Raw genomic sequence first — 13,809 nt, 5'->3', positions numbered from 1 at the left:
CAGTTACTACCATTGTGTCCCTGAGCAAGACACTTAACCCTGAGTGTCTCCAGGGGGGGACTGTCCCTGTAACTACTTCGCTCTGGACTAAGTCGCTCTGGATAAGGGCGTCTGATAAATGCCCTAAATGTAAAATAACAAAGGTGTGGCTTCTCAACAACTGATCAGCTCTGACTGACTTAAACCCAGTTGAGCATCTCTAGAGAGATCTAAAATGGCTGTACACCAACGTTTACCATCCAACCTTCCATAACTGGAGAGGATCTGCAAGGAGGAATAGCAGGGGTCCCCAAATCCAGGTGTGAAAAATTTGTTGCACTTTTCCCAAAAAGGCTCATGGCTGTATTAGATCAAAGTGTGCTTCTCCTAAATACAGAGAAAAGGCTCAGAATATGTAGAACCATGTGATATTCAGTTTTTCTTTGTTAATAAATCAGCAAAAATGTCAACAATTAAGTGTTTTTCTGTCAATATGACATGTTGCGTGTACATTAATGAGGAAAAAATTTACTTAAATGATTTTAGCAAATGGCTGCAATATAACAAAGGGTGAAAAATTTAAGGGGTCTGAATCCTTTCCATAGCCACTGTAGGAGCTTAGACACTGACCTTTGATCAATAGGTCATTTGATTGATGACACACCGCTGCACTAATCTACACCTAAGGCAGGTATACTGAGTTTGATAAAGTGGGTGAAAAATTGAACATAGCTGCTTCTAGAAAGGTGAGCGGTCAATGTATAATATTAGGGGCCAATTTTAAAATGAGCTATTGTCACAATCCTAGGCTCACCTCCCCACCTAGAGGGGGCACAGGGTCGAACCAACAGCCAACCACCTGGAAGCAGACCCGGATGGGTCGGCGTAATCTGTAAACATCCGGTCACCATATTGAATCCACATATCAATTGTGGATTTTTCCAATTTCCCAATTTTCGAATTATTCTCCTGAACCATTTTGTGCCTGCTTGAAACGACTTTTGCAACAAACCAGTTCAACTAACCAGCCACATTAATTAATCTCCTGTCTCTGCACGCTCCTCTCGCTGCCAATGGAGCCCCATGGCTCATCTCCCCCTCGCTGCTCTCCCCACTGGCACCCACACCGCTCATTCCCCAGCACAGCCAGGGAAATGCCAAAGATTCTCCAGCACCTTAAATTCCACTGCCACATTGTGGTAGCCATTGTGGTAAGGACTGTATGATAGCCTGTAAACAACTTTACTCTGGTACATATAAAAACAGAATTTAATCCAATCCTGGTACCATGTTAATGTCTAGGTCAGGATGGCCGAGTAGTCTAAGGTGCTGTGTTCAGGAGGCGTGGGTTCGAATCCCACTTCTGACAAATAATCCTATTAAAAGGGGCAGTGGTGGCCTAGCGATTAAGGAAGCGGTTCGAATCCCAATCTGCCAAGGTGTCACTGAGCAAAGCACCGTCCCCACAAATCGCTCCCCGGGCACCTGTCATGGCTGCCCACTGCTCACTAAGGGTGATGGTTAAAAGCAGAGGACGCATTTCACTGTGTGCACTGTGTGCTGTGCTGCTGTGTATCACAATGACAATCACTTCACTTTACTTTAAAACTCACTGCCACTGCTCATAGAATTACTTTATTACTATTATTAGTCTAATAATAATTTGCCCAAAAAAATGTATTTCTATGAAGGGAATGAAAAACTGAGGCACATTTCTATCAAATACGTTGGTGGACTGACTGATGAGCCACATGCAGAGAGCGCCTGAGCACCAATCAGTACGTCTGCTGTGAATATATACTTAGTAAGAAAGAAAGAAAGAAAGAAAGAAAGAAAGAAAAGTTTGATGGAAGGAAAGTTTAGGAGGGAGGTGAAGAAGTGAGAGGGAGACAGACGTGTCTTAGAGCAACATTTCCTGCCCCGATTTCACTATCTACTGAAGCAGAAACTGCTGAACTTTAGATGAAATATTAATACAGGAGGGAGGAATATGGAGATAGTGAAAATAGAGGGATGAAAAGAGAAGCTAATATTAACCACCACTACTTTAATTAGGACCTTTTTTTGAAGACGCAGAACTTAATTAGCAATAACAATTATTGGAATTATTCCCATTACTTAATAGTTTTGTTATCGTTGTTAGAGTTATTATTTCTGCAGCTTCAGCAAAGCGCCAAATTGCCAAATTTGGTTTGAAATTAAAACACTCGTCTGTTCCTAGGCACTGTTCTCGCTCTGCTCATTTGTATTAGCGAGCGAGAGGAGGCCGGTTCTTCAAAGCTGAGTCTTCCAAAACTGGGAAACCAACTCTACTATATTTAACAGAAAATCAAGAACGAAGCCATGCAAACGCTGGCAAGAATTAGCATTAGTCCCTCGCTGCTGCACTGTGGCTATGCTAATGTTGGTCAACCTCTGGAGGACAGGAAAAAAAAAAATCAACCTTAAAATGAAACGGCCAGAAAAAAGAAAGCCTTTCCATTTCCACGTGCCTCCTCTGGGACTATTTCAGTGACACTGGAGAAACTCGCAGGTGTGTTGGCTTTTTTTAAATGTTCTCCACGCCTAGGGGGTTCATCCGTGCCCGAGGCAACGGGTTCTGCAAACATCGGTGCTTACGAAGAGAAGAACGTCCCTGTGACTGGACTACAGATGAGCCGGTTTGTTTTCCCGATGAGAAAAGCCAGCAGAGTGGACTTTCATGCACAAGTCCCCACAGTCGGTCATTCAGTCATAATAACAGTGATGTTTACCCACTGCCTCCTGCTCCAAACTGTCGCTCTGTGGTCTATTTAAACAGCTGGACGGACGCCCTGGAGGTCAAGAGCGGCGGGCCGAGCTGCATTCCAACGTGCAGGTTAACGCTGATGATATTTTCATGTGCAACGCTGAGGTAGGAGACGGCGACCTACATTAGCATAGCCACAGCGACCGGCGCTCATGCTAATTCTGGCCGCCGTTTGCATGTCCGGCCCACGGGTCGGAGGCACGAGCGCTTGAAGCACCACTTCATTCCCGAGTGGCCCTCAGCGCGGTTTCTCTTAAACAATAACTTCATCCAGAGTGCGGCCTCATTAAAAATTCACCATTATGAAGGTGAATTTTGCAGTGCTAGATCTGTGCAGTACACCATGTCTGTGTCATTTTGTGTATTCCTGTGAAACACATTGCATTGTTTTAAATATGTGTTTATTAGAACATTATTGTCAGATATGCATATTCATCCAGGCAATTTTATTTTAATAAATGCACACATTTTGTGACATAACATAAAAGTAAATGATACTGTACAACCGTAGGGAGAGCAAAAATATGTTGTGTTTTTTTTTGCTTTTAAAAGATTGTGAGACCTACAACAAATGAATTGCTTCAGTTTCAAAAATCTTTTTCCTTTTCTTTGTAAACGGTTATGGTGTGTGATGCAGCTGAGCTGCAGATTTAAATTTTAGTCTGACTATGTCAAGACAACGTCAAGATAATACAGGTGCTTCTTGCCAAATTTGACTTGAATATTCTTTTTTTCTGTTTTATACTCTTACATTAACCATGTTTTTGTCCAGGGTGTCTCGTTTGAAAAATTTGTGGATTCAACAGAGCTTAACGGAATTATAGATTTTAGGTTAGGAACGTAAGGAACCAACCTTTCCTAGACTGAATCAACAAGTCCTGCGGACCCTAATAATAGCTATGACCATGTCGACTTCACAACAGGGGAACCTTTTTCCAACTACCACTTCAAAATCAAGCAGCAGGTCTTGTTTGCTCTCCAAGGGTGTTTGTTAGACTTATGGTTTATTTTTCCTGCAAACCAACATTAAATAGTTACGTTGCTGAAGTATTCCGCTGGGCTCATTCTGGCTTCACAACTAGATCTGTATTTCAGAACAAATATCAAGGGATCACAGAGCTCTGTATAATACTGATCAAAAAGAATAAAGATTCTCAAGAAAAAAAAAAAAAAAAAAAAAAAAGATGCCACTCTATACAATAGCTAGCATCTTAACAAAGATCCTGAAAATTAACAATAGTCCAATACAGTCCAACCTCTAGCTAAGCTTCACAACCCATTAAAGCAGGCAATAAAGTGAAATAGGAAAGAAATAGTGCAAAAAGCTAAATGCCTTTTCACATTACAACAAATGTTAAATAATGAATGACGATGACCAGAAAATGGTCATAGCCATTTGAGATGTAAAGCCCCAAGGAAGGAAGTCAGTCGATCAGACGTGGCAAAAAAAGAGAGAAATAATATAGAAATACATACAGCATGCTGAAACGCAGATTGACCCTCGTTGGGATAAAGTGACAAAAGGGACAGGTTTGGCCACAGTGCCCTCGGATCTGGGTGAAATGTGGCGTGGAGATGACTTTCGATGAGAGGTTTTAAGCAAGGTTTCTACAGGGCAGCCTTACAGTCCACACCCCTGTGTGAGCGAAGCTATGTGGCAGTGGGCTTCAGCAGAGACCCCCGTTGCGCGCCCAGTCTACCGGCTGCATTCATCAAGGCCGGCGTCAACCGAGAGAGAGCCCTGGCGGGAACGTTCCCATTAGCATGAAAATCGCTTCCCTCTGCCCTCGGCTCAGAGAGCAATGGCTCCACACAAAAGGAATGGCTTTAACTCCTATTATTCTGCGTGAAGGCGCGCTGTGGCGGGGTATATGACAAGAAAGGCAAAATTGCTCAGCATCCGTCCCTGTTCTGCTTGCCAAGGCAGTTTGAGGAGGAGAGGAAGACGTTCAGACCACTGTTTCACTGATAGATTCCTGCCAGAATCGATGGTGCGAGTTGAGGTAAAAAAAAAAAAAAAAACAAATGGCTTGCATAACCACTTTTTCCTCTGCATTTTGCGTGTTTTGAACCAACCTTCCCTCTGACACAAAAAAAGCAGAGTGGACATTTCTGGTGCATCATTTTCAATTCCTCAAGCCTAAATCTTTCCACATATTGTGCTGCATGGAGTTCCATTTTGCTTAATAAATAACAGCGAGTGTTCCTGCACATTATTTCGAATCCCTTGAAGCTCAGCTTGCTAGAAGGCTCGTCAAACCCTCCTTCAGTGGACTTCACTCACCGCTCACTAACCCCGAGCATCGCTCAGAGACCCTGCATGCCGCTTGAGCGTGGCACTAAATGTGGCGTGCAGCTACTGCCCAGGATCCAGTGCCACTTCAACCCGGCGACCCTGTGCTCGCCTCGCTGGCACGTTCATAGCTCAGATCTCCTCTAGCGATGTACATCACCATCCACTGGACCAGAGATGCGGATGACTTGTGGGAGGGAGAGAGGGAGGAATAATAATAAATTCCCAGCTCTAATTGGATGTTGTAATACAATTGAATGACTTCAGGGCTGTTTTCATGCACCAATGATATCAACAGCGTCCCACGGAGAAAGTCACTGCAGTGGAAACGTCGGGGTGGAACATTATAGGGGGTGTGGATTTGGCACGCTATACAGCTTACGGTGCTGCACTGTGTGGGAGAGCAGGAATCAGATAGAAAGTGGGAGGCACTCCACAGACAATCTGACCAATCGCCACATACCGTCCCGGAATACTGGCCAATTTGACAGCTGTCTTCAAGCACGCAGCAACACGACAAAGATTCAAGCGCACACGATTACATCTGTACACACAACGTAGAGTTTTTTTTTCCTGCCCTCTACCCCACTACATCAACGTCTTCCCCCCGTGGTCCTTCACGCATCATAAAATCCACCCCCCCACGACAGCTTCTTTTATGTATTCTAATGAGAATCCCTTGACTTTTATCATCGCCCGCACCGCAAAAACATATGCTACAAAATGTCATTACATCACATGATACACTTGACAAGCCACAGGCAAGTAGAAGCAAAGGATGGGAGGACACATTGAACATAATTAATCATAATGAAGGCTTAAAGTTTAATTGACCATCTTGATCATCTTCCAATAGGAAAACATACAAAGATGTGTGAACCCCTACTTAACATGGTGCAGGATAATTAGGCCGAATACAATCTGGGGTGCTAGTAGCCTAGTGGGTAACACACTTGCCTATGAACCAGAAGACCCAGGTTCAAATCTCACTTACTACCATTGTGTCCCTGAGCAAGACACTTAACCCTAAGTTGCTCCAGGGGGGGACTGTCCCTATAACTATTGATTGTGAGTCACTCTGGATAAGGGAGTCTGATAAATGCTGGAAATGTAAATAAATAACCATGAATGTATAGTTACGTACACAAAAAAGTATTGTATTCAGAATACAATGTAAAAAAAATTTTTTGAAATGCAGATATAATGCTATATCATTATTTGCTTGTTTTCCTTTTGCAGTTTTGCACGTATTGTTTGCATTTCAGCATTAACATGAATACAATATCAATAAGCATGTTATTGATTACTGACTATCATCAGCATCCACGTTTATGCATGGGAAGCAGTAACACGCCCTTGTAAGCATTCACATTGCCTTCACACATGTAGGTCTTATTACTAATTTAGCTATAAATACCGCCGGTTTCAGCTAATAATAAATGGCATATCAGCATCAGCGAGAATTATACATCCACATCTGAGCATGCAAATCAGATTACATATTTTTTTTTTATAATACAGAAGATGAGTTTTAATTAACTCTAAAAAAAACTAAATTCCGGACCACACAGTGGCACAGTCTTTAGTGTTGTGGCCTTATAAAGCTAAAGACTGGATCCAGGCTCCGGCTTTGTGTATCTGGAGTTCTCTGGGCTCTCTGTTTTTTTAACACCGTTTTCAACCTCATCAAAATCCCAAAATATCCCCATAACATGTAATGGGATGCCACATGTCTCACATAAGTGAAGTCCCTTCAGTGATGTGGTGGATTTGACCCTATCACTTCCCACTCAAAAAACACAGCCAATCAGGTAGCCACACACAGCAAGGCACAGATGGCCTGAACACAGCCAAAAATCGAACCACGAGCCCAGCTGTGAGGCTGAGGGTGTGCAGTGCAAATCTAATGGATGGCCAGAAATGTAGAGATTATACAGGTCACCCGCAGCACGCGCTGTCTAGCCTTTAATACAATAGAGAGACGGGAGACTCTGCAACGCTGACAAAAGAATCGCTCATCGCCACTCACAACGGTGATCGCATAAATAGAACTAACGGGTTGAACTCCCCCCCACACATCCCACGAGCTAACACTGCGCCTGAAACAATCCAGTGTTCCGGCGCTTAGCAAATAGCATCCCAACTGCTGCCTGAGTGCCTTTAGGCTTTTACAGGACAAAGGCCATAATCACAGCGAAGACCTGGCTCTGTGGCCCTCATTGAGTCAGAATAATAACGGATATTTACAGTTGGATAAGAGCAGACCAAAAAAAAAAAAAAAAAAAAAAAAAAAAAAAAAAAAAGTGTTTCAAGAGCAGTGAGAATAAGAGCAGAGGGAGAGGATCTACTCAGTATGACACACAATCTTTACTCATTCTCAGGGACTAGGTGCTGGTGACCTTAAAAGCAGAACCTGATGAGAGAAAAGATGATGGTTTGAGGAGGAGGAGGGGAGGATGAAGATGAATGGGGAGATGAGGGTGTCACATGAACAGAGAGAAGACTGGGGATTCGACCTGAAGGTGGATGACAAAGCATGTTGGCCTCTTGGTACCTCTATGTTACCAAATTGTTCACTCAGTCCGATGAACTCAGTGTGCGCGTGTGTGTGTGTGTGTAGTCTGAGTATGTAATGGTACACCAGCAGGTGAGAGAGGCACAGACGATCAACATTGTGAAGCAAAACACAGGCAGTAGTAGCCTAGTGGGTAACACACTCGCCTGTGAACCAGAAGACCCAGGTTCAAATCCCACTTACTACCATTGTGTCCCTGAGTAAGACACTTAAGGTTAAGTTGCTCCAGGGGGACTGTCCCTGTAACTACTGATTGTAAGTCGCTCTGGATAAATGTTAAATAAAAAAAAATAAGTAAGTTGAAACACGGTTTGATGGTCAGAATATATATATCACACCTGGAGATGTATGCAAACAATGCAAGACAGAGGCATTTGGACATAGGTTCATTTTTATGGGGTCATTTTTAATGTGAAATTGGTGCCAGGTGGTGAGCCCAGTGGCACCTTAGCACCACAGAGTAGGCCACAAATGGGGTCTAGGTATGAGTCTGTGCTGTGTCACAATTGATTCGTTGATCATTGCCAATCATCAAATATCCTGATTACTTATCACATATCCTAGATCTGTATATCTTTATTATTACAGCAGCACAGAAATAAAAACTCTGATAATTATATATTGTGATACTGTACATATTGCGGTATTCTACAGTTCACTGAAAATGTAAAAACAGATCTGAAATACTGTGTGTTCTATACTGTGAAGATGCTGTGTACAATCTGTGTGGATTACATACTTCAGCCAAAACAACAAAACAGAAATTTGGACTAAATTTGTATACAAAAATATTGATATTCAATGTCCCTGTACCAATACAATATTATTTTTTTTAAATAACACCCTTAGTTAATATTGTTGAATTAATACAATTGCATGATTGCGTGTGTGCTTTTGAGGGCATCTGGTAGGACCACGTGTGGTTCTTCTCATGTGCGGCCTGATTGTGTATTTGCGTGTGTGTTTTCTGAATGTCACAGAATGAGTGTGTAAATGTGTCTCTAAGAGAAAGAGAGGGAGAAACAGATGGTGAATGTGGATGATGCAAAAATGTGCACAGACACAGACACAAATGAGACCTCATACTTGCTCAGTGCTCAGATACTCACAGTGTGACGCGCTCCAACCTCATCTCTCCCCTCCTCCGCCTCCTTCATTAGATCCCTCAGAGGACGCATTATCACGATTATCACTCCCAACTGCCTTTTTCACACCACTTTATTTTCTTCCTTTTTCCATCAGTATTCTTCCCCCTTTTATCTGCTCTTCTTTCCCGACAACTTGTTCCTTTTTTCCATTCTCTCTCAATTTTCCTCCAACTCCATCCGCTCCCTCTCACTCACAGAATATTGCTCTCTCTCTCTCTGTATCTCAGTAGCTGGAAGCAGCTCTGGGGGGAAATAAATTAGTAATATTTATGATGAAACCCCCTTCTGTCTCTCTCTGTATCGCTCTCTCATCTTGTCATCGCATAACAAAAGACAGTGATCTTATCAGCCATACCTGTGTAGTCATCTGTCAGACAATCTACCTTTCCATCCATCACCTTGGGACAGCGCGAGCTCCAGCAGACCATGCTGCCGGTGCGGCCGCCACCGTTAAAACCACATAAAAATGGGGGAGAGGGACCTGGCTGCACCTAAGTCTGCATGCATTACAATCCCGAGGCTACAGATGAATCCATCACTCGCTTTGGAGAGATAAACATTTGGTTGAGGCAACATTGCACAAATGTGATTGCAACAGTAAAACAGACCCCTGCGATGCTGGACAGTAACACCTATTTATTTGACTACTGCTGAGCCTCAGAAAAGCACTGTACAGTTACAGGTTTAATGTTTAAGTGTATATTTATTAAAATATGAACCAATAGCCATTTTAGTGAGATTTTTAGTCTGCATAGATATTTAGCAAATTCATTAAGTTCTGATGACAAGATCTAACCTTACCACACATGAACTTCAGTCCAAGTCCTTACCTCCTGACAAGTTGTATGTACCACCACACAGTTAACAGAAATGCTGTCTGTACCCAATCTGTGCTGGATGTTTTTTTTTTTTTTTTTTTTTGCATATACAAAAAAAAAAATACACAGCTATACATTTCTTTCTCACTCACACTCCTCTATGCACAAGATACATTTTGTTGGTTCAATTGAGCAGAGTTCAATAAAAAGATTTTAGGATTGATTTTTTGATGCAGGAGTGAAACAGAGGCCAACAGGCAGTAAGCACAAAGTGCTAGGAGTGGGACTTGTCCACTATATTAAGGTTAAATCTGTCCTTAGGCCATACAAAAATATATAAAATAAAAAGTATGATGTTTGAGGATGTGACGTTTTGACAGTCTCAGGTTTAAATCATCCATGCGTGAGAGCTGTCTATCATCAGGCCCCTGCCATTATAAAAAAAAAAAAAAAACATAATTAAAGACCATGTTCTTGGGTGACAGAAATAATTACACACCAACAAAAAAAAAAAAAACTTAGAATTCCTCTTCTCTTCAAGATACAGATAACTACCAATCGGTTCATTCTTGTTTTGTTAATTTAATTTAAGCATTTCCAATTTGATGAAGTTGATGAAGTAAACGTTACACATGGAAAAATCTTAAGCATCTTAAGCAAAAATTTGATCAAATAATAATGTTCAGCAACACTTGGTTAATTTAATAATTCCTGCTGGTAAATGGCAAATAAGCATGTGAGACATTTAGTGAGTGCACCACAGTGCCTCCCAAACATGATGCATACGTAATTGAATATCATCTGTTTTTGATATTGTTGATATATGTGTGTGCACAGCAGGAAGCGAGACAGACCAGTACATGGGGAGAAAAGAAGAGAAGTAGGGTCCACAGTGGCAGGCTGAACGAGGTCTTTATTTACACTCTGCTCTCACTGCAGGGCTCAACCCTGCCTCACAGAGCCGTTTATCAGCGCTTCTCACAGATTCCTGCAGCAGATGAAATGCTGCAGTTTTACATGTGCTGGATATTATCAGGGGAAAAGCTACGGAGTTAAAAGAGCCCTCTGCCTGGTTTCATATTCAGTTTGACTGTGTGAGTGTGTGTATGACTCTTAGACTTGGTGTATAGTTTGACTTAGCACTTCTTATAGTATGTATAGACGGGTGACAGATAAATGGAAAAGTACGATTTTGTGCTCCATGAGTCAGCAGAATAGCTGTAGTAGATTTGTCAGAAGTGTCTCTTGCTCTAATGGAGGGACAAACATGATCATTTCAAAAGTGATTTCATAAGGGGGGGTAGATCCAAATCTCCTAGAGGTGTTCAGTTGGGATATGGTTTACATAATTTCCATACTCATCAACCAATCAGTGATGCTCATGACCTGTGAATAGGATGTATCATCACCTTTGTACTGACTGGTGGCTTATCTAATAAACCAAGCCATTCCAGTGAATACTGACTATTTTACTGAAGTATTTTTTTCACTACTTTGTGACCAGTCTGTGGTTACACTGCATTGCCAAAAGTACTTAATATACCTGCCATTACACACACATGAACCAGAACAACGTCCTATTCGCCTCCTTCATTAGATCCCTCAGAGGACGAATTATCACGATTATCACTCCCAACTGCCCTTTTCACACCACTTTATTTTTTTCCTTTTTCCATTAGTATACTTCCCCCTAGGTGCTACGTGCTTGATTTTAAATACCCATGGATCACCTGAACTCAATGATTTGAAGGGGTGTCCCAATAAATTTGGCAATATAGTGTAGGTTGTACGTAAGTTGCTCTGGATAATATATAGTTTGCCAAATGCTGTGAATGTAAATATATACAGGTAAGAATAGTCAGAGAGCTTAGAATCATGTGACTCTTACTCTGTGCAAAGCGGGGCGGGTTGTCATTGACGTCTGCCAGTCGCACAGTCACCGTGGTCGTGCCTGACAGACCTCCCAGGTGGCCTCCCATGTCCTTGGCTTGAAGAACAACCAAGAACTGATCCTGGGTTTCTCGGTCCATATCAGGCACTGCAGTACGCAGGATCCCTGCAAGAGACATGCAAACGAAGCTAATTTGGACCTTGACTCGCAGCAACAAAAAATCTGACAGCAATTTCAGGGTAAAATAAAGAAGAAGCGAAATGAAACGCTGTTTTGGTGACAGACTCGTGTAAGGGGACGGACCTTTTTAAATGTTATGCGTTGGTTTTGTGTGCAAATCTATTCCAGCGACAGTAAGACAAATGCCATTGGAAGCTTGGGCGGCAGAATTAGGTTAATGTCCTCGATTAGCATTCAAAAACCTTCAAGATGAAACCTCCTCATTCATACCGGAACAGGATCCACAAATGTCAACCAAATTAATTAGATTTCATTACAGCCAAACAAATTAAATCACAAAAGAAGCACATAACCCCAGCGACCGCACTGTACTAGATTATACACATAAGCAAACACACACACACATTTTGAAGAACAAATAAACCTCCACCTCTTTTGGAGGATACTGACAGGGCCGTGATATGAATGTTAAAACAAATAATTATTTAAATTCTCTCTCTCTCTCTCTCTATATCTATGTCTCTCTCTCTCACACACACACACACACACACACACACACACTTCATTCCTTTCACTCAAACTGTAAGGACTAAACTGGCTGAAATTCCCACAGTTGCCTCCCCTGCTGCAGAAGAAGTCGCTTCCCAACACCTACAGGGCAACTGTGTGACAACACAGATTTTTACTAAGAAGTTTTTTCTAATTCAATTAATTTATTTTCCCTCTCAAGCACTTTAATCTTCCCGTTCAACAGTCCACATACCTTTGGTGACATGCACCTTGAAGAAGTGTCATTTTGTTTTCCCGCCTTGGAAATATAATTTAAGTGCATTGCTGCATTTGTAAGATTTGCATGAGCCTTGGCAGCTCGAATACATTTGTGCCAACTCAGAGTGGATTACCGGGGAGGGGGACGGAGGGAGGAACCTGGAGTATTGAAAGCGAAAACTGAAAGAAGGGTAACAGAGAGGATAAAGAGAGGGAGGAAGAGGAGTGTGGAAAATAGGACAAGCTAGCGCGAGCAAGCGACAGAAGAACAGGGGAAGGGCTGGAGAAACGGTCGCAGGAAGCGGAGTCTGAGAGAAAATATACAGCTGAGGCCTGATGCCGCGTGTTGCGAGTGGTGCGAAGACGCCAGTCACCGCTGGGTCACGGCAACTCACCGGTTTGAGGGTCCACAGAGAAATAGGGCTGACCCTGGACCAGTGTGTAGACCAGCCTGGCGCTGTTCCCATACGTGGGGTCATCGGCATCAGTGGCCGTCACCTGGATTATGGAGGTGCCTGGGGACAGAGCGGGGTAAACTTTTACTGAAGTACAGCACATGCACAACGAGGGACAAGTCACCGCGGAGCAGTGGCAGTGGCAGACACACTCTGACTGGTACCTGCCGTCCCCCCGCTCTCTCGCTCTCAGTCTGCAGAGTGACAAATGCTTTATTCATTCCTCTGCTCCCCAGACGCTCACCTTCTCTCCCCCAATTTTTTTTTCGGTCTCACTCCAACTATCTCAACCATACCTCCCCCCAACTCGAGTCTTTCACACCATCACTCAATATCACTCTGTCTGCTGCTGATGCCCACACCCCCTCCTCCTACCACCTGCACCATACCACCCATTCTCACCTATTACCTTGCCGACAATTCTGGATGCTTTCTTCCCCTGTCACCTTTAGACAGATAGCACCACGGCAACCACTTTTCCACAAGTGAATGAACGGAAGCTTCATGTGACAGAATAAAATATATAGTAATATGTACTTATATGTAATATATATATCTATATAAAAGGAACAACATTTCCCATGGGGCACTGGCTGACAAGCACTAAGGGAGGAGGGGATTTGTGGGAGCAGCCCTTGCTGTTGTCTGAGATCAAAGACCTGACAGAGTCACCAGGAGAGAGCACAGGATGGGGGCGAGGAACGGGAGACCCGGGCTGATTGCAGATCTTTCACGGGCAGTTAAGAGGCAGAAAGCAAATGGAAGATGGCGGAAGGACCGGAAGCGAATGCAAGGAGAGGGGGAGGGAAATCGGGAGAGTGAGAAGGAGACTGTTTTGATTTGCACAGCAGAGAAAGAGAATGACGAGCCAGAGAGATCAAAAGCTGGTTTCACCGTAGAGTTGATGCAACACG

The 13,809-nt window shown here is 42.9% G+C and overlaps 1 protein-coding gene across 2 annotated transcripts in view; it reads right to left on the bottom strand.

Moving 5' to 3' along the window:
• The window catches only part of cdh24b (cadherin 24, type 2b), a 108,553-nt gene that overhangs the window by 35,724 nt on the left and 59,020 nt on the right, over nt 1–13,809 (bottom strand). For both annotated transcript variants that reach the window (XM_028976140.1, XM_028976141.1), the window contains exons 4-5: nt 12,836–12,955; nt 11,490–11,657 (exon numbers count right to left, since the gene is read on the bottom strand). In XM_028976140.1, the coding sequence (XP_028831973.1) occupies nt 11,490–11,657; nt 12,836–12,955 (288 nt within the window). The remainder of the gene's footprint in view (nt 1–11,489; nt 11,658–12,835; nt 12,956–13,809) is intronic.

Source organism: Denticeps clupeoides, chromosome 4 (assembly GCF_900700375.1).
Source record: "Denticeps clupeoides chromosome 4, fDenClu1.1, whole genome shotgun sequence".
Classification (NCBI taxonomy): Eukaryota; Metazoa; Chordata; class Actinopteri; order Clupeiformes; family Denticipitidae; genus Denticeps; species Denticeps clupeoides.
The sequence above is the reverse complement of the archived record's forward strand: the minus strand, read 5'-3'. Positions and strand labels throughout refer to the sequence as shown.